General features: G+C 39.8%; 1 protein-coding gene across 1 annotated transcript in view; it reads left to right on the top strand.

The window, feature by feature from the left end:
- The first annotated feature begins 1,524 nt into the window (after positions 1 to 1,524).
- The window catches only part of LOC131062829 (uncharacterized), a 210,833-nt gene continuing 186,671 nt past the window's right edge, over positions 1,525 to 25,686 (top strand). The window contains exon 1 of the mRNA XM_057996571.1: positions 1,525 to 2,071. Within this exon, the coding sequence (XP_057852554.1) occupies positions 1,732 to 2,071 (340 nt within the window). The 5' untranslated portion in view covers positions 1,525 to 1,731. The remainder of the gene's footprint in view (positions 2,072 to 25,686) is intronic.

The raw sequence follows: 25,686 nt of genomic DNA, 5'->3' as shown, positions 1-25,686 counted from the left end.
AGAGGGGTTGAACTCTCCGGTTGAGTGTGAAAGGGAGTGGGAAAACAAGGTCTCCTAAGCAAGATAAAGGAACTCACAAAACAACAAGTGCTTATCCTAGCCTAAGGACCTTGGGACGGTCAAAGAGGGTAAGTCTTGCAGACCCTTGGAGGGTGTGAGGTGTAGAATCACTGGATGGTTCTTGTGTAGCTTGGAGGAGATACCTAGTCAAGGTAGCACAAACCAGTGAGAGACAATCCGCTCTACATAAAAAAGATTGACAAAATATAATTGCTTGGGTGAATTTGTAGAACTTTTGATGTTAATTGTTGGTCAAACACCATCCAACACATGACCTACCATATTGATAAACATTTTAGGGGAACATATAACTAGACAAATGACAAATATTTTATACAATTGCAACTTTAAAAGGCTTATTATATAGGGACCCCTTACACTAGAACATTAACACTACAAGATTGTCTAAGATAATGAAGGCAAAATAAAACTTGCAATGTGTACAACTACACGACCGAAGTCAATTGTATATATATATATATATACACACACACACACACACACACACACACACACACACACACTAATACAGGGTCACGTCGGCTAAGAGCCAAGGATTAAGAGTTATCCATTTTGTCAAATTCGCTTAGCGCGTGATCTTGACCTCATCCCTTATGATGTCAGAGCCTTGCACTCAACAAGACTTGATCCCTGGTGCGCCCATTTGGAGCCATTCAACTTCACCAATAGACCAAGGGCCCATTGACAACAATTTTTTTTTTTGATCCTAGAGTCGATTTTTTTCTCAAACATACTTACACAAACTTCTAACATTTATCACAATACTTTTCCATCATCAAACCATGGACTAAGTATCACATTTAATTTATTTCAATTCCACATTCAAATTTAATAATTTCCAACTCATTACCATAAGACAAATTTATTTATCATTAGAATTTAACTACTAAGCTTTAACTAATATATAAAAATGTATACTAAAAAAATAGTAGAAAAAATCATATACTAAATCTTCATTCATTCATTAAAAATACATGATCATTGTGTTGTTCTCAATTTCTTGGATCTCACATCATTAAAATTCTTCATTCAATTACAAAAATGTGATTTAGTATATAACTTTTTATGCCTAGAGGCATCTACATTGAGATCAAAGTGTCTGAAAACAAAAATCTCTTTTTTATTATAAGATATCTCTCGACATATTTTACATATACTTTTTAAATATAAATATACTAGTTTTATTTTTTAAATATATGATACAAAACAGTATAAAAAATCACATCCCAAAAATAAAACAGAACTCAGAGGAAAACATATAAAGACAACCAAAAAAAAATTGTTTTAAAATTTGAGTGATGTAAATATATGCATGGGTCTTGTAGCTTTCTTTCATAAAGAAAATGTCTTATTCATAATATTTTATTCATAATAGTTTTTAATGTAAAAATTGGAATGTTAATCAACTTAATCTTTTGTCGAGTAGACATTTATCCCACGGGAGGAAACCTGTGGAAGTAATTTTTCAGAGAGAATCGAATAATAATAACCTTTCAAAGTTAGGCTAGCACGTTGTGAGGGAAGCATGGAATGTACGAGAACAGGAAAAACCTTTGAATTCTCTATCCATATCAAGTAAAATAGTTGAAGTTACACGAACAGCACTTCAAAGCTTCTAAGCACGTGCGGATGGATTGAAATTCACAATAAATGTTTTTAACAAGACTGAAGAATTTAGTCATGGCTACACACTGCATTTTTGCGAGCAGATCAATCATATTAACCTCTTTATCTTCTCAAACGCATTGCTACAAAACACTTCACCAAAGTTTTCCCAGGGCGTTGGGGTTATTACGGACTTCAAAAAATGAGAGGAACTGTTTATCGTTTTCCAAACGGAAAATGGCGAACAGGTTAAGGAGAAGTGACAGTAAAGTTGGAGCAGTTTGTGCAATACAACAGAATGCGATTTCTCTGCCTGCGCTTGGCTCGGGGACGGCCGTTTTACAGAGCTCGCTGAAAGTTTCTGTCAATCTCATTGCAATTTGCAGTAAGTTTATCTTTCTCTATGCCAACATGATGTATTATAACAATTTGGTTTATTATATGTTTTGGAGTGTTCCGATGAATGACACTTTGAACCTGTGGCTATGGAAATTTGTGAATTTAGTGGATTTTTTTTTCCCAATTAAGCTTTGTATTCAAAAATAGGCCATGGAAGAGTGGTAAGAGTATAAAATATTGTACACTCATGCTTCACTTCATAAAATTCAATTTATTAGACTCAAAAATAATTCAGCATTATGTAATTAAGCTGGAATACTTGATTTAGATAATAATTTAGTGAACAAACTATGTTTTAAAAAGATGCAATCAACCAGGGCGCTCTTCCCAGCGAGATTTCTACCGAGCAGATGGGGGAATGAACCAGGGAGCTATCAAGCTTAAACCTTAGTTCAGCAGTACACTAGACACGACTATTCTGTCAAATTCACCTGGGTGGGTGTTAAATAATCAAGAGCAGATAAAAGAATTCGAAACCTAATCAGAAACAATAAACAAGATCAAGAGACGAAACACAAGATAGTGGTTAACCATAAAGGCTATATTCACTTTCAAGCAGGGAACATCTCTTATTTATTGTTTTCAGATGATACATACAACACTAGCTTGTTCTTTATAAACAATTATAATAGCATTATCCCGAATGGGAAGAGCCAAAGATTATTGGAAGGAAACAAGGTACTGTTGGGTTTCACATTCAACAATCTTCAAATTGAAATCCAACCACTGCTGTACACCCTTAGAGACGTTCACATAACCAATAATCTCACAATATGCTACGAAAAAAGATATCCTCTGCATTTTTCATACTTAATCTCACATTGTAATCAGTTTGCAAGTTTTTAACTTCGTGAACGGACACTTCGGATGAGTCTTCTCCAAAGGACATCAGATTTAATAAAACTTAACAGCTGAATGTCATGAAGATTTCACTTTGTTCCAAATGCTTTTCCCCTCACAAGTCCAGCCTTGTCTTTCATATCTGATATCAATTCTTGATACCTTGGAACTATTTGTCCACTTGTTGCAATTGCAATCAACTCCAGTTCCACTCCACCAACCCATCGCACTGCTGACAAGCCCAAGTGCATCAACAAATGATTTGCCTCATCATAAAAAAACCATTGACAGATGACAATAGTTGCCCCTACATCCTTACACCTCTGAATCATTTCATCAAGGTATTGTCGTGCTTGCCTATCTAAAGCTTCAAACTTCTCAATCATATCAATGAGTTGCAGTCCATTATTTTCTGCTAGAGCCATTGTTACAGCATCAAGAGCATCTGCAAATGCCCGAACTGCATATTGTTCAACTCCTGGAATTTTATCAGCAACTACTTTTATAGTAAGGGAACATGAAATTTGAGTTGATCCATCACCATACACATCCCGATTCCTATCACCCGCCTCTGCCTCCATTACCACTTCCAGAACTATATTCCATATCATCAAGGTAGTTATCAAGCAACCACTGACAAAGAAATTTCACATAATCTTCTACACAGTTCATGTCATCCTCCGCTCCACCAAATGCAATAACAATCTCATTACCAAGCATTGAAAAGACTTTATCCATAATTATTGATGAGTCTTCAGTCTCAAAAGTCATCTTGAAACACAACCCTGCAACCCACTGCGTCCTCATGGCAGCTATAATAGCTTGCACCTTCACACAAAAAAAATGGCGTACTAGCCCGGGGATAATAAACCACCTTAAAAGCCTGTCCTGAGGCTGCTAGAGTGGCGGCCTCCACCACATATTTTACCTTAACTCTGCCCTTGTTTCTAGCGAAACCAACCCTCCCAAAAGGATTCTGTGGCGCTCTTGAAAGAAAGTTGCACACATTCTCAACCAAAGTCCGTGGAACCATCTCAAAGTTCTCAGCAAAGTTCTCACTTTTTGGTGCTGCTCAATCATACCCCTTGTTAATAAAAAACAATTCCCAACTTGCAAACAACTCCACGAGCAGAAGCCTCTACTTTGTGTTCCATTGCAGGCTTCGAATTTCTACGTCACCACTTCTCCCACAATTAATGTTCATGCCACCACATTTTTCAATATCAACATGGCCGCCATATTTAGGGCATTTATCCAAGGGTATAGGTAAACATGCCTTCGATATGTCTAACTGCAATCCTGCACCTATCTAAGAGATTCTATCATAACAATTTTTGTCTTTAATAACAACTGTAATTAATGGAAAATTAAGAATTAGGGTTTTACTAAGTAAATCCACTAATTAACCCAATTAACACCATTACATTGAAAGAGGGTTGAACCCAATAGATCTAGGGTCAATCCCAATGGGGAAAGGTTTGAGATTTTGATTGGATTCAATTGGTTTGCATTGATTGTCCCCTTTTTTAGTTGAATTTGTAATGTACTTATGAAATTAGGGCAAAACCATGAATAATTGAAGTAAATTGATAGAAACAATAAGCTACAGATGTCCCACGAAGCCACTAGCTAGGATCTAGGCAAAAGAAGATGTTTAGAACCTGTTCTTAGAAGTTTGGCCTAATTTTTCGGGACTAGGTAACATAGGTCCGCCCTGGTCCTCCAAGTTTTTCGTCATCAAAAGCTGAACATGTTCGTCACTGTTGACGCTGCTGGATTTCCTGAGTATAGCTCTTGCACTTGTTTCCTACACATAGAAAGAGAGGGAAAAATGTTGGGGATAGGGGTTTGCCTTAGGTCAAACCTTGGTTTTGGAATTAACCTTGAAATTGAATTGATAAATGTGATTAAAGACTGTAATGAAATACTTTCCTTTTGAGGGAAACGCTGAAATGCTTGAAACAATAATGTATACCTTGATGAAGTTTTGTTTGACCTTCACACAAAGATTTTAGGGTTTCATATAGAGTGTCTTCATAAAACATTGATCATAGATGTCATCTTCAATACTTGAACTTGACTTCACTGCTGCTCCAATGCTTGATGAATGATTGATTGCTTGCTCACTTGAATTGAATTAGGATCATAAATCTGCCTTTTGAAAATGTTAGGTTTCAAATGAGAGGGGTAGACCTCCTTTTATACTTGTTTGCCCGAAAAACAAATTGAATTTTTTGAACGGGTTGACACAGGATCAAATTTCCTGCTCATTTTAGATGACCGTTGTGAGGCCCCGTTTTAGGGCTTGGATAAGAGGACCGGGGTGTGGGCTGCTCTAGTCCTACTTTAGGACCAAGGCGTACCATGCCAAAATGGGGAGGGAACTGGACAAATGATGAAAATGCAAGATTGGAATAAGGTGTGAGTAGAATCAACACTGCAATTAGGCATCGGAAGCTGGAATGCCAAAGTGAGGCCTAGGTGAGGAAAAAATTGTAAGTGAGTACAATTTAGGATGCTACAACGACAGTAGAAGAAAATCTTGCAACACTGCCAAGTTTTGAACTGTATGGCCTATTTGGAGTGCTAGCACCCCAGGCTCTTTTCTTTGGATTTGTAAGTTCTGCTCTTAGAAGTTTCTCAACTTCACAAGCCACATAAATAAATTTCTTTTGCATTACCTGTCTCTGTTCCATTTGCTTAGCGTTTACCTTCTTTTCATATTCAATAGTTGCCCCAGATTGTATAACTTCTTACTACAATGTATCCAACTCCGCCCTTAATGCAAGGACATGTTGCACGTCAACTTGTGCTCTAGCCATTTCCTATTGTAAAGCTTGAACTTGAACTGCTGGATCTTGTGGGGCAACACTTAGCTTTGGGCATCAGAACGTAATTGCATAACCTTGGCCCTCAAAGGTTCAACTGCACGCAATTTTGCTTCATCTTCATACACTTAGCAACCAATTCTCTAGCTTGGAGGTCTTTGTCAGATTTAACATTTCCCACTATCTAATTTAGATGGTGTATTTCATCTTGAGCAGCAAGTGAGCTTTCTCTACATCTTCAACTCTGTCATTGATAACCGGTAAAAACCTAGGGACATACTTGATCCTATGCCCTCTAGCCACGATGAGTGTTGGAATTGATGACGCCGCAAGGGTAGAAACTGTGTGACCTTTTAGGTTAATAGAAAGATTCCTGACTGATTTGAAGCAGATTGTTTGATTTGGTTTTACCAAATTATCTTTGATCAGCGTATAGGCGACTGATTCGTGTTTGTTTGTTTGTTTTTGGTTTAGAGTCTTTCTTTTGCTTGAGATGTGTAATAAATGAAAATGCTGATCTAGGAAGAATACTTTTAAGAAAACTAATAAACATACATCTCAAAATAAGGAGAATTGATATGTATTTAATTGGAATAGTAACTGATGTACATACTGTAATGTCCCCTTCCTTGTGATGTTGCATTCAGTGGTCCATTGGCCTATCCCGGAGACCCGTAGGCTATGTGGAAAGGTGAATTAAGGGTTCCCATGTTCCTTGGAGTTCCGACCAGACTTGTCAGGGGTGGAATGTGAACTTACTATTTTTAGTAAGTTAGGGTTTGGCTGTCAGGATGGTACAGAGTTGCTAAGCTCGCCAAGCTCTTTCTTTGGTTGCGAAGATAACGATTTTTGGAGCATTATTTCATGACTTACTATTTTTAGTAAGTAGCAGTTTGGGGCATTCTATTTTTGGCAGTCCTGGATTTGGTCCTGTCCCAGCACAATTCAGTGATCCTGATTGCTCAGCCTCATCTGGATTTCGTTAATAATTAGTACTGGAACTATAAGCAATTTAATTAAATATTATTCCTTATCCTAACATTATTATTTAATTATTTTATTACTTATTGATGCTATGGGAAATTGTGCAAAATATGATATTTTTCCTAAGTCATGCCTGGGCGATTTATTTGGAGATTAAAAGGAGACTTCATTCTTTATATTTTAAAAATAGTTTATAATGCCAAAAATCGTGGCCCCTCACCTTGGCGTGATTTTGACTTAGGAAAGTGGGCGCCACTTTGGGTCCACCATGAAACGAAATGCAATTGGAATGAGGCGAAATTGTGAGGCAGTTTCATTTGAATTTCAGATTGGAAAAGCTATATAAACAAAGGTTGGTCTCCTCATTTGAGCATCCAGAGAAAATATATCGTTATGTTGTCGGAATGACTCCAGACATTCTTCGAGGGTGAATACCTCCTAGATCCTTCCTTCCGGTTTCGAGTGTGAGACATCACTCCTAGCTGTGGTGCGTAGTTGTGAGCTTTTTGGGTGTGTTGGTGAAGATTTGTGTGCTGCTGGTTTTCTGGTGTTGCTGGTGTGTGCCGGCTGAAAGTGTATTTTGCTCGTAGCTGCCTGTGTGTTGAATGCATCATTTTGGGTGAGGGCTCGTTGGAAGCGTACCGGAGAGACGATAAGTCTCCTATATTGGCATGGCATTTGGAGAGCTCTCCAATTTTTAGTTGCAAATCGAACTATTCAGCAAAAACGCCATTTCCAGAATTGCATTTGGATGCGTGCATTGCTGTTGGCGTTCTTCAGTTGCAGTTTTGAGGTATTGTTTTGTTTGCTTATGTCATATGCTTCATTTGCTTTTGATTTGGCATGATTCTATGGGGTTTTGAGTGAGTTACAAGCAATTTAGTGGGTTTCGGGATGGTTGGTTCTGCGTTTTCCTTGTATTTGATTTCAGAACAGCAAGTAGTATTATTGGTTAGAATGTGTTAGTGAATTCATAAGATATGTACTTCACTCTATCTCCTTTCACATGTCTATCATTGTAAGAATTGCTTCAGTAGTACTGACCAATTCATTCTATGCTGTATTTCCCGCTGAACAAGTGGAAGAGGATGGCTTAGCCGCTTGTATGTTTGTAATTCAGTTTTGTCCTCCCACCGAGCAAGTGGTTGAGTGATATTGTCCTCCCGCTGAGATATGCGGTTGAGTGATAGTTTCATTTAAAAGTCCTCCTGCTGTATAAGCGGTAGAGTGATTTGGTTCTATTATGCTTTGTTGCCTTGGCTGGTTTACCGCCAAGTTTGTGTTCTTCATCCCGTTGAAAAGTGGAAGGGGCTGGCTTGCCGCCCAGTTTTGTAATTGCATTGTAATTTCCAGCGGATTAGAAAGCTAACGAATCCCTTGTCACCGTATGCTCTCACCTTCCCACATTGGGCTCTTGGTGATCAGAAAGTGGAAGGGTTACCTTTCAGTGGCATTGGAATTATATTTTCTAACTTTAACAGGTGCATTGTAATGTTGTTGTGCTTGAAATCCAAAAAAAAATAAGAGCGAATTTTACAATGGTATCAGAGTTGGTTTTTCCTGCCAGCCTGTGAAGTCAGGGTAAACAGAGTTCTCCATGAGTGATAGAGACGTCCGCTACTACAACAGAGAACAGAGACGCCAACAGTATCAGATTCCTGCAGTGCCTCTTGAAGAGACTTTTTCAGAATTCTTGAGAAACAAAGATAAGGAAGTTGATTCAATGGACTTAGCAGATTCAATGGGGGAAAGACTTTTTGGACAGAGTGAAACAGCTATGGCTGTAGAGAAAATAGAGAAGAAATTTGACACTATGATGGACATGATGTCCCAGATGATAGCCACCTCTAGGCAGAGTGCTGGAGGAGGGCATAGTCAAGATTGAAATCAGAATATGAGTGGTAATAATGGCAGTACTTCCAACTGTAGACGTATAAAAATGACCATATTCCTAAATGAATATTTTATGTTCATTTCTCTATTTAATTAAATCCAATTTAATTAAATTATCCACATTCCTCTATTTAATTAAATAAGTTACTCAATTTATTTAAATTAAATTCACTATACCCATTTAATGAATAAATCATTTTATTCAATTAAATCCCCTATCCACTTTTAATTAAATTCAAATTTAATTAAATAGTTATCCTAAATTGAATAAATCTAATTTATTTAATTTCTCCAAATTACAACCAAATAAAATCATTTAATTCAATTAAATCCTATTATCCCCCCATCCACTTGCAAAATCCCAAACCCCTTCCTAATCCCTTCTAGAATCTTCTAATCGCTTCTAATTAACCTAACCCTCCTCTAAATTTTGTCACATCCCTAAGCAAAGGGAAGTCACTTCTCAAGACCCTTAAAGTCTTTGATAACCATTAAAGGTTTTCAACCTTCAACCACCAAAACCCTTAAAGTCTTTGAAAACCATTGAAGGCTTCCAACCTTCAACCACTTAATCCCCAAAGTCTCCAATAACCATTAATGGTTAATTCAAACCTTCCCACATGGTTAAAACATTTGTTTTGACTCAACCTCTATCCAACCCAAGGGTCTCATCAGGTCATTAATGCTTTGACCATGATTATCTCTTAATCATTTGCACAAAGGTTTATCCTTGGATTAACTCTTAATCCAGTGGGTAAGCCTAACTTAGACTTGACCCTCAGCCTTTAGATAACCATGAGGTCTTCTCAGGCCTTTAATGCCTCCAACCTCTTCTCTCAACCCAATCCTATGTTGACACTTGTCACAATTTCATTGGTGCAAATTGTGCACATGGATCCCCAACTTTCAAACCTGGCCCTTGATTGAACCTTTCAATCCTGACCATCCATTGCCCTATTTTTTCTATAAATAGAGCCCTCATTTCTCCATTCTTAACAATCATCTTTCAAATTTGAAGCATTATACTTATGCTCAAATACTTTCAAGCTTTTTCATCATCTTTATGCTCTTCATTTAGCCTCTTTTAGATCAAATATGCATGCTTAGATTACTTTCTTTATCATTTTAGTTCAATCATAGACTAAATATAGTATGCTAGGATAGTATTCATACTAACCTCGTCATCTTATCATCTAGTTTATTGCATTTTTAGCATCATACATAGCTTCATATCTATTTCATACTAAATCAATCAAAAGCATCTCTCGTTCTCATATTTGCCATCCCTAAACCATTTTGCTCAGTGATCTGAGAGCAAAAACGTTGGTTTGAGGGACATTGTGAGATAGAGAACCATGGGACCCTCCTTGGGAAGCTGAGTAACACTACGTTACTCCATAGTTTGCATCAAGAAGTCCTGTGTGTGTGTGTGGACTAGTATTCTAACATATTTTCATATATTAAGTTTTATCAGCCCACTTTTCCCGCATACATTTCTGGCGCCCACCGTGGGGCTCTACCCCAAATAACAAATCGTTTTTTCAAATTGATCACTTTTGCAGGTCCGCGGGAAACAGGAATCAGCGCGTCGAAAACATACAGTAGCGCATCCGCTTAACAGTCTAGTGCTTCTAGCCTACTGTTTAGCGCGTGGGCTCTTTGTTTTAGTGCGTGAAGTCCATTTCTTAGCGCATGAGTCTGTTTAACAAATTTTTCTTGTAGGTCTCGACGCGGGCAAAACACAGAGCAGCGCATCGAGCTGACAGATTAGCGCATCCAAACTCCATTTTAGCGCTTGTAATACATAATCCAGCGCTTTGAACTCAAACATTAGCGCATCAGATTTAAAATTTCCTTGCAAAACTGTTCGCAGAAAAAAAGACAAACACAGAGTAGCGCTTCCAACACCCAGATCAGCGCATCCAGAGAACAGAGTAGTGCGTCTACCATAAAGTTTAGCGCATCGCACATATATTGTAGCGTGTACAGTTTGTTCTGTAGCGCATCAAAAAAAAAAACAAAAAAATAAAATTATTGTAACCGAATTAAAATTTTAGACTTGTAGAAGTCCTCCAGAATCACCTGACATTTTATCTTTTTGTTTGTTTGCAGGGTTCTAACGGTTTCTTGCAGGTAGAGCGAGGAATTTTATTTTTACAAACAACAAAAAAAAAACGATTTCTTTTGTTGACCTCCAAAACGAAAAATTTGCTTTGTTGACCATTTCCATTTTTCTAGATCAGCAAATCTTTCTTTAAGATTAAAAAGAACATCATGTTTTTGTGGAGCAACATCTCTACATAGGTTAGCAAATCACTGAATTGGAGGTTTAAAAAGAACAATTGATTGCTCTGTCTCGAAAGTGGTAGGAATATGCTCTCCCCTTAACCTGGTGATCAAAAATCCAGACCACTCTTACTGCTTTCAGTTATTTCAAAGTATATACATCCTTTAGCAGGCCTGCCTTCCCGAGGAGTTGCAATCAACTCTTAAAGCCATTTATGGCCGGTGTGAAGGGAACGACCTAAGTGGGGAACGGCTTTGATGCCAAGAATTCCAACCCACTATAATCAAATGTGGAAAGTGACGAAAGTCCTTTTCAACGGTTGCGCGCAGTGATTAGTCTTCCCCCAGTATCCTCGAGATACGTAAAGCCTTTGTTCTAAAGGTTGGGAAGCCTCCTGAGGGAGTTTATCACTGACGGCCGAACGGGAAGCCTGATTACGAACCATAGAATTAGAAACTTTGAGCCGAGTCAGTAACCAAACATTGTAACATCATAGTGCAAGGGTGGGGAAGAATCCGCCCCCAAGATTACTCACCATATATCTCCCAAGATAACTACTCAATTGTGAAGCAATTCACTTTGGGTTAACTTCTGGCAAAAGGCAAAAAAACGGGCGCCCCCTAGGGGGTGACACGGCTGTTTGAGCTGACGGAGTATCGAGACTAGTGGGCTATGATGTTATTGATGACCCTTGAATAAAGAGTCTTTCTGAAGTGTCTTACTTGTATCCAAACTTGTTAAAACATTGGGGATTTGAACACATCCTCGCAAGAATATACACTTTCTGTTAGATTAAGCAAAATGATTGTACTTTGTGTGCCGTGCTTACATTTGTTATTTCAGAAAATCATCCATCACACTTGAAAATTTCTCAACAAAATTCAAAATCCACAAAACAATCTCCTAAACGGAAAAATCAGGGCAGTATAGCGCATTAGAGCAACATCTTAGCGCGTGGAACACATCTATTAGTGCATCCAAACATCAAATTAGCGCGTGCAGTTAAAACAGTAGCGTTTCAATCCTGAGGTAAACCAGTCTACAATCATTTAGCGCATGCACAACACAGTCTAGCGCGTCTCAGCGACCTCTTAGCGCGTGGGAATCAAAGATTACCGCATAAAACAAAACAGTTAGCGCGTCGAAAACCCAATGTAGCGCGTAATTTTTCAAAAATTTGCAAACAGCAATTTTCAACAGTCCTATTTTAGCGCGTGACCGCCACATCCTAGCGCGTAGCATACATACATTAGCGCATCTACTCAAACAACTAGCGCGTGTCAGGCCCAGTGTAGCGCGTAACTTTTTCAAAAAAATTCAACAGCAACTTTCAACAGACCTAACGTTAGCGCGTGAAAGAAACAACTTAGCGCGTAGAAATCATATTATAGCGCATATTCTCCAACAGTTAGCGCATTTAAAGCCCAGTCTAGCGCGTATATTTTTCACAGTCAAAACAAAAATTTTCCAAAATCTAAATTTTAGCGCGTATCTTGGGGCAGATTAGCGCGTGTGCTCTTTCCTTTAGTGCATCAAAGCAATTAAGTAGCGCATCCAATCTCTGTTTTAGCGTGTGATTAAAAGCCGAAAAACAGAAAGTTGAAACTGAGAATTTTTGAAAATTTCAAAAACATTTTAAAAGACTTTTTCATCAAAAATTCATCTTTTTTCAAACCAGAGTGACAAAAACAAACCTTTGAAAACTTTTCTCAAGTTAAATTTGTGTCAAACAAAGTTGTTAGAATCTGAAACGAATCGCACAATAGAGGACGTCTCTCCTATCATAATCCGGAAAATTTTCATCATCAGTCTCAATCAAATCCTTTAACATCTTACGGATTTTTATCTCACAAACACTTGTCTAGAAATTCTCCAATCGTCAAATCTAGTTTCCAGATCGGGAAGCTTTTATCCATATCATTTGACACGTTTTATCGTGAAGGGGCAGCCTTCATTCTGATAAAGTAAGATTTGAAATTTCCAAAACAAGAATCAACTGAATCCAAACCAATCAAAGGAAATCATTGATCACTCTTGCATGACTAATCTCCTTATTCTGAGAAGAAAGAACCTTTATCGTAACATCACGTTGAAGAAACAACAACCTAGCTTTTCCAAATTCATCAAGCGAAATAAGTTTTTATACATCAATCGTCAACTCTTCAAATCTCATCGGGTATTTCTTCATCACGTCAAACGTTATATCCAAAACAAATCTAGCGAATTTGACAAAGAACCCCTGAAAACAAGAGCATACTGTCAAAAGTCTGCTTTTAATCAAAAGATAAACCGAGGTGGGAAAATCAATCCAGCATTCTTACCCGACGAGTGCATCACATATAACACATCTCGACCAGAACCACCAACGCCCGAACGACACATCGAAGAGGCTTTTGTTCCTTTTATCACTGAAAGCTTCTACTAAAATGCCTGTTACTCGCTCTCAACGAGACAAACAAAGCGAGGCACACGCAGAATCAAGTATGAATCGAAGATTATCAAATCCTTTTGAAGTTCCACCCGTAGAAGAACCTGAAATTACCGAAACCCTTCTTAGAGAATGTCAAGTAAATCCCGCCTTCCAAAAACTTGTCGAAAAGCTCATAGAAAATGACAAGGAAAAATATTAGTTGATGCTCACAAGCAAGGGCGTTAAACTTCCGGAAGATTTCGACCCAAATCTTTTTCAAACCGAATCCCGGCAATATGCATCTCAAGAACAAAACCGAGAAGAAGAAACTCACATACCTGAACAACATAACTTTGAACAACACATTCCAGAACAACGCATACCAGAAATGCGTATACCTGAACTAGAAACACCAGAGCAACATATACCATTTACCACTCCCTTTCAGCTGAGAACCAATACAAGGCAAGAACTTTTTCCTCGGCAAGACAATGCACTCTTGATTGCTCTTACTCAACAAATGCAAATGTTACAAAGGCAAATACAGGATATGCAACAAGGGACAACAGTGCGGTACTCTTTAAACGAAATCTGTCCTTATCCATTTGACAGAAGCTTGAACATGGTGCCTTTTCCTCCAAACTTAGACGTTCCCAAATTTGATAAATATGATGGGAAAGGTGATCCTCGGGATCATGTTCGAGAATTTTGCACCATGAGTCTTGAATTTGCTCATGATGACACTTATCTAATGAGGTTGTTCCCAAGAAGCCTGGGAGGACAAACAATGGAATGGTTATCCAAGATTACACCACCTGTCAGATCATTTGACGAATTGGTTAACAAATTCATCACCCACTATTCTTACAACATCCAACATGCCATAACCATGCTAGATGTTTGCAACACCAAACAAAAGAACAATGAAACATTCATGTTGTTCCTTCAGCGTTGGCGACGCATGGTATCCAGATATCCTCGCGATATTCCTGAAAAGGAGAAAATGGAAATCTTCATTGATAACTTAAATGGCGAGATGAGTTACAGACTCAAACTTCAATGCATACCATCCTTTGCCAAATTGATTGAAAATGGCATTCAAGTAGAGGAAGCTTGTGTCAAAAAGGGAACACTCAAATTCTACAAGGAAGGAACAAATTCATCAAACTACAATAACCAAAACAACACCAACTTTGACAAATCTAGATTTTGGACTCGAAACAAAAACGAAAGCAACAATGAACCACATGATCTTAAATCGAAACAACCAGTGCTTGCATTATCTGGAAATCCTCAGAACACGAAAAATGCTAAAAATGCTACTCCCAGTGCTAATACGTATACGCAAAACACTGATCAAGGACAAATCAACACCAACAATACCAACGATAATCGAGGCAAAAACATGAATCCAGGACCTAACAACAATCCACGCAACAATACAAACAATTTCCAAAAGCGTATCTTCACACCACTGGGACAATCACTAGAATCCGCATTCAGAGAACTTTTGGCAAACAAGGTTCTTTCTTTACCACCACTCAACAATTATGAACCCCCAGTCAAACCACCTTGGTGGAATGATTCACACTATTGTGATTTCCATCGCAACAAGGGTCATAGAACAAACGAGTGCATGAGATTGAAACACATAATCCAGGACATGATTGATCGAGGTGACTTAACGGTAGATGGTCTCAAAACAAATAATGATCACGAAGCCTTCAAAAATCCTCTCCCAAATTACAACAAAGATGGAGCATCAACTTCAAATGATACACGCGGAGTTCATATTAATCACATTTACGATAACACTATCAATCATATATCAGCTGAAGATCATCAAGTAAATGTCATCACCATCCGAGATCAGCGTGATCATGAATCTGTCAATGTAACAACCCGCACTCAGAAATATGTCTTGAAGGGACATACTGCACCTACAACTACCACACCTAAAATCCAATATGACTTGGTTAACCAACTACGCAAGACTCCAGCTCAGATATCTATCCTGGAATTATTAAAACTATCACCCAAGCACAAAGACATATTGGAGCAAGCATTATTGGAAACAAATGTACCTCAAAATCTGGATACAGACAGATTTCAAGCCATGGTCGCCCATATGACAGAATCTCATAACCTCACCTTCTCAGAGCATGACAATACCTCATTGAGTCATCCGCATAATACCCCTCTCCATATTGAGGTCATTGTTTGCAAACACCGAGTCAAGAGAGTCCTAATAGATGGAGGAGCCGGCCTTAATATCTGTACTTTAAAGCTTATCCGTGCATTAGGCTTCTCAGAAGAATCTATTGATCCTTGCAAAAAGATTACCATAAAAGCATATGATGATGAGGAAAGGTCCTCTAAAGGCACAATCATATTACCTATTCAAGTAGGCCCAGTACAAAAGGATACTATTTGTCAAGTCTTAGATATTGATCTAACCTACAATATTTTGTTAGGACGACCCTGGATACATGAAATGCAAGCAGTCCCTTCTACATATCACCAGTGTGTCAAGTTTCCTTATGATGCACAAGAAATCTCCATATCTGCTGATCATAATCCATTTCAACATTGCAATGCAATAGGGGCAGCCCAGGACAGTTTGGTTCCTCATAATAGAGAAAAGCAGCAATCTTCAACATCAGATCCATATACAGCAAAATCCAACTCCTTATGGGGAGACTTCAAGCAGAAAATGCAAATCAAAGACCAAGGCATGGGAGAATACTCTTTGGAGCCTTTATGTTTGGCAAAATTGCCCACCTCACCTAGATCGCATGGTTTGCCTACTACATCAACACAACTGGCTACTCAGCCCATCACTAAATTTGATGGTACTTTCATCCAATTGGGTACTCTAGCACATGAATCATAAGACAAAGATATTCTTAGCTGGTTATACAAAGATGAAGAAGAAAATCATAGAGCAGCTGCTCTGGACATTGTTCTACCAACACACATGTATGGAAAAGGCTACTTAATCATGAAGCAAATGGGATATGACGGTAAAGGACCCATTGGCAAACGCAAAGAGGGAGTTACCCAACCTATCGATCTTCCTTCACAACCTAGCAGAAACAAAGCAGGATTGGGTTCTAAACTCACGTTCCTATTAAAGCGGCCGCCTCACCTACCTATCAAACCTCAATGGAAGGAAAAGAAGAAGTACAAAGAAGAATCCTGGCAGGAAGCACTTTTTGAATCAGCAGAAACAATCCGCAAGGCACGGGAACGTCAAGATCAGAAGTTACATCAGGAAAAACTTCTAAGTCATAAGAAGGCCCTATCTGCAGCAGTAGCTCATATTCAAACACCAATATCTCAAGAACAAATCAGGACATCTTCAAATACCGTTATTCCTCCCCGAAGAAGCACAGTCTATGAACAAATCCAACAAGTAGAAGATGGATCTGATACAGAATCAACACAAAATATCAAAATAGTATCTATCATCAAAGATTTGTTTTCACCGTACAACACACCTGTTTACAGCACAGATAGAATCTGGGATGATGCCTATGAAACAGATTCCAATGAATATGAATGGGGTACCTGCTCCGATGCTACTACTGATATCCTGGATGATACTGATTCTATATCCCTTTCTCCGGAAGAACATAACGCAGAGGATAGACCTCTTGAATTTGGACCACAACATATCTATGACGCTCCGGAAAGTGAACAAAAACATTATGAACAAATCTATGTGGAAGACGATACCATCGAGAACCTCGACGCAATCCTAAATTTCTTTAAACCAAAAACCAGCATGATGCAAATTCTATCCTAACACTTACGGTAGCCGAACTTGATCCACCCAACGATTCCTTACCACTTGTCTTTCCTGACCTCATCGACTGGGACGAACCTGAAACAAGTGATATACCTATTTTCCCAAATGATGCATCTATTGTCCATTACCTATGTACTGTAAATCCGGAAACAGGCTCTACCAGTGAACAAAATAATGATATCTGTCAATCAGGGAGTGCCAAGTCTCTCAGTCGCAAAAATGCATCAAATAACGAATCTAATGCTGAAAACCAGTCAATGGCAGCTCTAGATCATAAAAAAGTAAAAATAAAGGACGCATCGGAGGGTGAAAACCTTTTTAAGGCACCTAATGATGGGAGACTTGACACCCTTCCTGAGCACTTTCATGAGCGATCGCTCATATTGATTGAGCCTACTCAATCAATCAACATTGGTACCACAGAAGCCGCCAGAAATATACATCTTGCAGAATCTCTGACAGAGGCAGAAAGATCGGCATTCATCATCTTCTTTAAAGAACAACAAATCAACTTTGCTTGGTCATATGCTGATATGCCTGGAGTAGATCCACACTTAATCATGCATCACTTGTCCATCTCTACCGGAGTTAAGCCAGTCAAGCAAAAGCTACGAAAGATGAATCCACAGGTGGCACTCATGGTCAAAACTGAACTAAAAAAATTATTAGACGTCGGATTCATCCGACCCATTGACTATGCAGAGTGGATATCCAATATCGTTCCAGTATCAAAACCGGATGGTAGTATTAGAATATGCACTGACTTCAGAGACGTCAACAAAGCTTGTCCCAAAGATGACTTTCCTCTGCCAAGTATCGACATAATTGTAGATCTCACAACAGGCCATGCAATGCTCTCACTAATGGATGGTTTCTCAGGCTATAACCAAATCAAGATAGCTCCTGAAGATCAAGATAAAACAGCATTCACCTGTCCTTGGGGGACGTACTGTTGGAATGTCATGCCTTTTGGCTCAAAAAATGCGGGAGCCACTTATCAAAGAGCAATGACAACCATATTCCATGATATGATGCACACATTTATGGAAGACTATGTGGATGATTTACTAGCAAAATCCTTCACCAGAGCTGAACATCTCGGCATCCTAACAAAGATCTTTGATCGATTGCAAAAATTCCAAGTCCGACTCAAGCCTAAGAAGTGTGTCTTCGGGGTTACATCAGGCAAGTTACTAGGCTACATAGTATCAGCTAAAGGTATTGAAGTTGATCCAGCAAAGGTACAAGCCATCATGGACATGCCACCACCAAAGAATATCAGTCAACTTAGATCTCTACAAGGACGACTTCAATCAATCAGGCGATTCATCGCTCAACTAGCAGATAAAAGTCTGCCATTTAACCACTTGCTACACAAAAATGTATCGTTCAGATGGGAGACTAAGTGTGCAGAATCTTTTTACCAAATTAAACAGTACCTGATGAATCCACCGGTTCTAGTACCACCAGTTGCCGGAAAGCCTCTTATACTATATATCTCAACAACAGATATTTCATTGGGGGCACTATTGGCACAAGAAGATCAACAGGGAAAGGAACGTGCCATATACTACATCAGTAGAACATTGAATGGCTATGAGCTCAACTATATATTCATTGAAAAAGCTTGCCTAACAGTAGTCTTTGCATCTCAGAAATTCCGACATTACATGCTAGCACACACCATAAAGCTAGTGGCAAAAATTGATCCTCTCAAATATCTACTCAGCAAAGCTGCTCTTACAGGCCGATTGGCTAAATGGGTCATGATTCTCAGTGAATTCGACATCCAATACACAGAAAGACGAGCTATCAAAGGACAAGCAATTGCAGATCAGTTGGCCGAAGCACCGCTACCAAGCAAACAAACCATGGAGGTTGAATTTCCAGACAGGGATGTACTCACTCTTTCTACTAAACAATGGACCCTATACTTTGACGGATCCTATACTCAACATGGTTCAGGTGCCGGCATTCTGTTCATCACTCCTGAAGGACACTATGCCAAAATCATACAGACTTACGTTTCCATGCACAAATAATGTGGCTGAATATGAAGCACTAATCATAGGCATCAAAATGGCCGTAGAATGGAAAATCACAGAGTTAAAAGTCTATGGAGACTCACAACTGGTCATTAATCAAATTAATAACAACTATCAGACAAAGGACGACAAGCTACTACCTTACAAACGAATGGTGGATGACTTCAAACAGTATTTTGTGCACATCACCTTCGAGCAAATACCAAGGTTGAACAACAAAGCAGCTGATGCAATGGCTACAATCGCTTCACTACTACAAATTCCTGAACAACAGAGTCGTTATGAGTTCCTGGTAGAGCAACTGTTCTCCCCCGCCTATGACCACTCCGAATCCGATGTTATCTATGCCTTGACTGGTTCTGATTCTCCGCTATATGGACCGATATACGACTACCTCAAGCATAATATCTTACCCATTGACCAATCCCGTAACCAAAAACGTAACTTTATCCGACAAGCTGCCCGTTACACCCTTACCGCTGATACTCTATATCGTCGAGGTCTCGATGGTACTCTTCTTCGTTGTCTTGATTGTAATGATTCCGATTTGGCTTTACACGAGCTTCATGAAGGTATTTGTGGCACACATTCAAGTGGCACTACTCTTGCTAAAAAGCTTCTAAGGATGGGATGCTACTGGCCTACAATGGAGAAAGATTCATATCACTTTGCCAAGAAATGTCCTAAATGCCAAATCCATGGTAATCTGATACATGCACCAGCACAGGAAGTGCAGCCCTTTACAACATCCTGGCCCTTTTGTCAGTGGGGACTGGACCTAGTTGGCAAAATTCATCCCTCCTCTTCAAATGGACACAAGTTCATTATAACAGCAACAAAATACTTTACAAAATGGATCGAAGCAGTTCCCATGACCACAGTGACCAGGAAACAAATTGCCTCTTTTATCCTAAATTATTTGATCTGCAGATATGGTATTCCAAGTTCAATCGTCACAGATAATGGACGGCCCTTCAAAAATCAAGATGTCCAAGAACTATGTGAAAAATTCAAAATCCAACATCGGTTTTCTACACCATACTACCCACAGGGAAATGGTCAAGCAGAAGAATCTAACAAGACAATCCTAAAAATCCTCAAGAAAACAGTGAATGATGTAGGCAAAGATTGGCATGTACAACTCAATCCAGCACTTTGGGCATACAGGACCAGCATTCGCACACCTACAGGAGCAACACCATATTCATTGGTATATGGATCAGAGGCTATTTTACCCTTAGAGGTAGAAATTCCATCTCTTAGAGTCTCTTTGAAAGGTTTAATCCCTGATGAAGAGTATCGAGTTAACCGACTGCAAGAACTGGAACTATTAGATGAAAGACGCCAACATGCTTATACTCATCTCAAAGCATATCAGCAACGCATGTGCAGGAGCTACAATCACAAGGTCATTCCTCGCAACTTCAAGGTTGGTGATCTAGTCCTCAAAGAAAATCCAAGAAATCAACAAGATAGAGAAAAGAAAGAGAAATTTGAACCTAACTGGTTGGGTCCCTATGTCATCATATCAGTCTATGGATCAGGTGCCTATCAGCTAACAAATTCTGAAGGAGATGTGCTCGATGATCCAATTAACAGCATTCATCTGAAGAAGTACTATACTTAAGGTAGCCTAGTGCACGGAAAAAGCCAAAAACAAACAAAAAAATCAAAAAATCCAGAAAAAGCAAAAATACAAAATACAATAAAAACAAACGGTGAAAACCTGGTAAACAGGCGCCCTTGTGAAAGACCGGCTTCTCTATCTATATCCATGCCATTTTATCCATCAAAAGACTATCGACCATCGCCCGACACTTAGCATATCTCCATTCAGGACATACTTAGCGTAGTCACTATCCTGGGTTATCCATCTGTATCTATTCTCTTATCGCATACCACCATGACTTGGAATCACTATATGTATTCACAATCAAGAGGCACACTCAGCTAGGGGCATGTAAATCGTATCAATCTTGCAAACATTCAAGACATCAAGACTAGATGCAAAACTCGACAGCATGACATCCAACAAGCACAACTACGCTTCATCACAACAACCAAAACACAAACAATACACAAGAATCTCAAGGATGGATGATTTTCTGAAGTACTAAATGTTGCATTATAGCATCAATGTCTTGATTATTTTGCATTTTGAATTTTTTAAATTATTGGAATCTTCTCCTTATCTCATAAAAAGCTTCAAAGCTAGAGATCATGAGGAACTTCCAATATTTTCTTAGTCTTCTGTCTGGGAGGCGATCACTTGTACTGTGTGAATACATGCCTCGCGACGTGATCCATCGAATATCACTGAAGGCTTGATTCCACTTCACGCATACAAATGATCAAATCTTGTCTGTTTACGCAATACGCACTCAGGTCGTCCTGGTTCAATTATACCTTGACGCTTGTGCTATCTTGCAAAATCAAATATCATGTAAATTTTTCTCAGGTCATTATGGTTCAATTATACCATTATGCTTGTATAAATTTTCAACATATCCAAAAATCAATAAATGCTCCATGATGATATTTACAAAGAAAGCAAATAAATGGTTATATCGGATGGCAAATACAGAATGAGAGATGCTCCAAAGACAATTAGTTGCATATCATTTTACAATTAGTGGCATATCATTTTACAATTAGTTACATATCATTCTTATATCATTCATTACATATCATTTTGCATCATTATTACATCATTTTTTTTTATATCATATCATATTACAATTAGTCGCATATTAAATCATACATCTCATTTTCAAGATACATCTCACAGCATATCAAAGCATACATCCTGCATCATACATTACATCATCTATGTAAACATTACATCATCATATGACAAAGAACTAGCACACATAAACATGCATCCATCTACACATCACATGATAAAAAATGGTGCCATCCATATATCTCAAAAATGATCCAAAATGTACAAAATATGTCAAAACTGTGTCCAGTACAAAGAGTACAATGCTCAAAAATACAACAGAGACCATGTCTCTCAAGTATGACTATCTCCTGACGGAGATGGTCTAGCTCTAGATGCACCCGCCCCTGGATCTCCAGGAGGGTCCTGTCTCGCTCCCGATACACTCGCCCCTGGATCTCCAGGAGGGTCCTGTCTTGCCGGCCCCGTCACTCTTCGGCTCTCAGATCGGGTACCAGTAGTTCGAGATCGACTCGATCTCGACTGTGCAAAGCTCTCCACTCGTCGATCTCGAGGTACTGCTGCCTCATAATGCCGCCTGTAATACTCAACCTCCTGTACTCTCCGTGTCAGCTCTCTCAGGGTGTCTCTCAATGGACCACCCGCTGCTGCTCTCTGTACACTCGCCAAGGCCTCCTCCGCTCGTCCTCGCCGCTCTATCTTAGTATCTCTCTCAGCGGTCAACTGCGAGATCTGTCGCTGATAGGTCAAAATCTGTGCCTGTAGCTGCTGAATGGTAATCTGCAGGGTTCGGATCTGTGCATCCTCCACATGACCTGGCACTCGAACCCGCAGTGGTCCCTGTGCTGGAGGAACCCCTCCCACTCACCCTGTTCTCGGTACTGGAGGTGGGAGTATATCTACCCTCCTCCTCTGAGCTGGTCTCACCATCTCCTCCTCACCCCCCACTGCCGCCAAAACCTCCGTCACTCTCCCCTCTCTCCCGGCTCTGATAGCCAATCCTCCTCTCCCCCTCTCAATCCTCCCCTGCCGTACCGCTCCTCCATCCTCTCCATCATCTCGATCATCCCCCCCGTCTCCCTCCTCCCCATCCGAATCAAACGCTGGCCTCATCTCCTCTGGATCTGAGATCCTCGCCACTGCCCGCGCAGTAAACAAACGGGCGAACTCCTCTGTCATCCTGGCATTCTGTATCTCTGGGGCATAGTCCCAGACCTGCCCAGCTAACCCTGTAAACTCCTCTATCGCCACCGCACTGTCAATAGTCGGCCCCCAATCAGCCACATCCTGCTGCCTCCGTGCATAAAGGCACGCTCCCTGAGGAATCCCCTGCTGGCGCCCGAACTGCCGCAAAACTCGGGTCACCAAAAACCGCTCAATGACGAACGGGGTCCTCCCAATCAGATACCTCGTCATGAATACAAAAGGCATCTCTATCCCATCCTCTGCCCATACCTCGCAATCTGTATACGGTCTCCAGGTGACCGTATCAATATCATCAAAAACCCTCCTCCAATGCTCTAGTTTGCCCAGCTTACACTGGACAACTAGACCTCTATATCCGTAGGCATATGCTGCACCTACAGGCCTGTCTCTATCCGCTAATGGCCTCGCTGCTGGAATGTGCTCCTAGCACCATACCTGTAATAGGGTCACGCCAGCTGATAAACTGCCGTAACCGAGGTATACTACCTCATGAAGGCTCCTGTAAAGATGCGCCAGCATCGCTGACCCCCATGAAAATCTCCGCCCCTGCGTCACCATCTGCTCCAAAACCAGCCCCCATCCCACTGAAAATCCCTTTGACCTGCGATCAGGACAAAGGAATCCCCCAATGAATCCTGCCAATACAGATGGCAGCGGTGCATAATCCAGATCCAAAAACTCCTGCCAGGGGATCTCATATCCACAGACAGTCTCATCATGAAATATGCGGCGCAGTGCCTCTGTGCCCCCCTCCTCTGACTGCTCGTAGGGTAGCAGTGCCCCTACCACAGGAATGCGCAAAATCCGGTAGCAATCCTCCAGTGTCACTGTCATCTCTCCAGTGGCAAAATGAAAGGTGTTCGTGTCGCTATGCCACCTCTCTGCCAACGCTGTCAAAAGTCCCCGGTTCACAGTGAACTGAGGCATATCCAAAAGAGAGGTCAATCCACATCTCTCTATAATGTCCAAATCTGCCTGGGACAGACGTGGTATCAGCGTCCATGGTCTCGGGAATCTCTTCGTCGACTGCACAACCCCCAATCGCTCCTGTTGACAAACAAAAACATATCCAATATCAGTTTCCACATCAACACAAAGATATCAAAATCAAACTTACATCAACAACATGAAACAATTTGCTCATCTACAATCAAAGTTCAAAATCATATCAACTTGTAACACAACTCAAGTTCTTCAAAAACCATATCAAAACTTGTAAAACAACTCAAGTACCAAAATCACATAAACTTGTAAAACAACTCAAGTTTCCCACCCATATCAAAACTTATAAAACAACTCAAGTTTCCAACCCATATCGGCTTGTAAAACAACTCAGGCTTTCCCACACATTGAACTTGAAACAGACCAACGCAAATACATCATATTCTTATCAAAACAACAGCTTGATATCTATACATAACTTGGAAAATTGCACATCAAAACAAGTTATACTAATACTCATCTTGGGTAATGTTGTGACCATTTCACACATCGCCCCATCGCAAATGGGGACCCCCTCTTTTTGCTTGTTTTTTGTTCGTTTTCGCTTTCGTTTTTAGGGTTTTGTTAGTTAGTCGTCTGGATTTAGGGCCAAGCCTTAGGGTTTTAAATATTGCCTTTTCAAGCCAAAATCCAGTCACTTTTGAGAGCTTTTGAGCTTTCTTTTCTAGAATGCAAATTTTGAATGCAATAAATTCGCCAAAATGGTCTAATTTTCAATTGGAATGTTCATGCAGAGCTTAAACTTGTCTAAATGATGACCGTCAATGTGAATTTTTGTCTGATTGAATATTTTGACCAAATTTTGACTTTTTTGAAGTTTGATCCTGGGCATTGGAATTGATTTGTTTTCGCCTCGTGAAGTGTTAAAATGTGAAAAATCTTGTTATTTTGGCCTGTAGGAGCAAAATCGCTCCTGTCCCTCAGTGAAGGACGGGAGCTCATTTTCAGATATCTCATCATTCTTGCAGAGTCCGGACAAATTTTACGTTTGAAGTGATAGAGAACGACAAGATCTTTCATTTGAATATAAATTGAAGATTTTCATGAGCGCGGAAAGGCCTCCAGGAGGAAAATCGCTCCTGTCCCTCAGTCAAGGACCGGAGCTACGATTCAAATTTCGCCATGTCCATGCAAGATTTTGATAACTCAGCAATTGGAGGACGTCCGAAGGAAGATACTTTGCCAAATGAATATAATTTGAGATGCAAAAAATGAAGGAAAATGACCTATATTGACTAAATCGCTCCTGTCCCTCTCCAAGGGACCAGGGCGAGGTACCTTGTAGCTCTCGTCCCTCTCCCAGGGACCAGAGCGATTTCCCTTCATTATGCAAAATCCAGACAAGGGTCAAGGCAAGTTTACGTTCAAAAACGAAGGAGAACATGAGATGAACGCATTGAATATAAATTGAAGATTTTTGGGACGTCCATACCAGCATTAAATGCCTAGTTCGCTCCTGTCCCTCTCCAAGGGACCAGAGCGATTTTTGATATAATTGCCTTTGTTGCAAAATTACAAACAATGTCAAGGCATGGGCGGATAGAGTGAAGAAGGACGACTCCGTTGAATATAAACTCAGAGCATGGCAAAGTAAGATGAAAGCCACAAGGAA

The sequence above is a fragment of the Cryptomeria japonica genome, chromosome 10 (assembly GCF_030272615.1).
Source record: "Cryptomeria japonica chromosome 10, Sugi_1.0, whole genome shotgun sequence".
NCBI lineage: Eukaryota > Viridiplantae > Streptophyta > Pinopsida > Cupressales > Cupressaceae > Cryptomeria > Cryptomeria japonica.
Note: the sequence above shows the minus strand (reverse complement) of the source record. Positions and strands in the feature narration are given on the sequence as shown.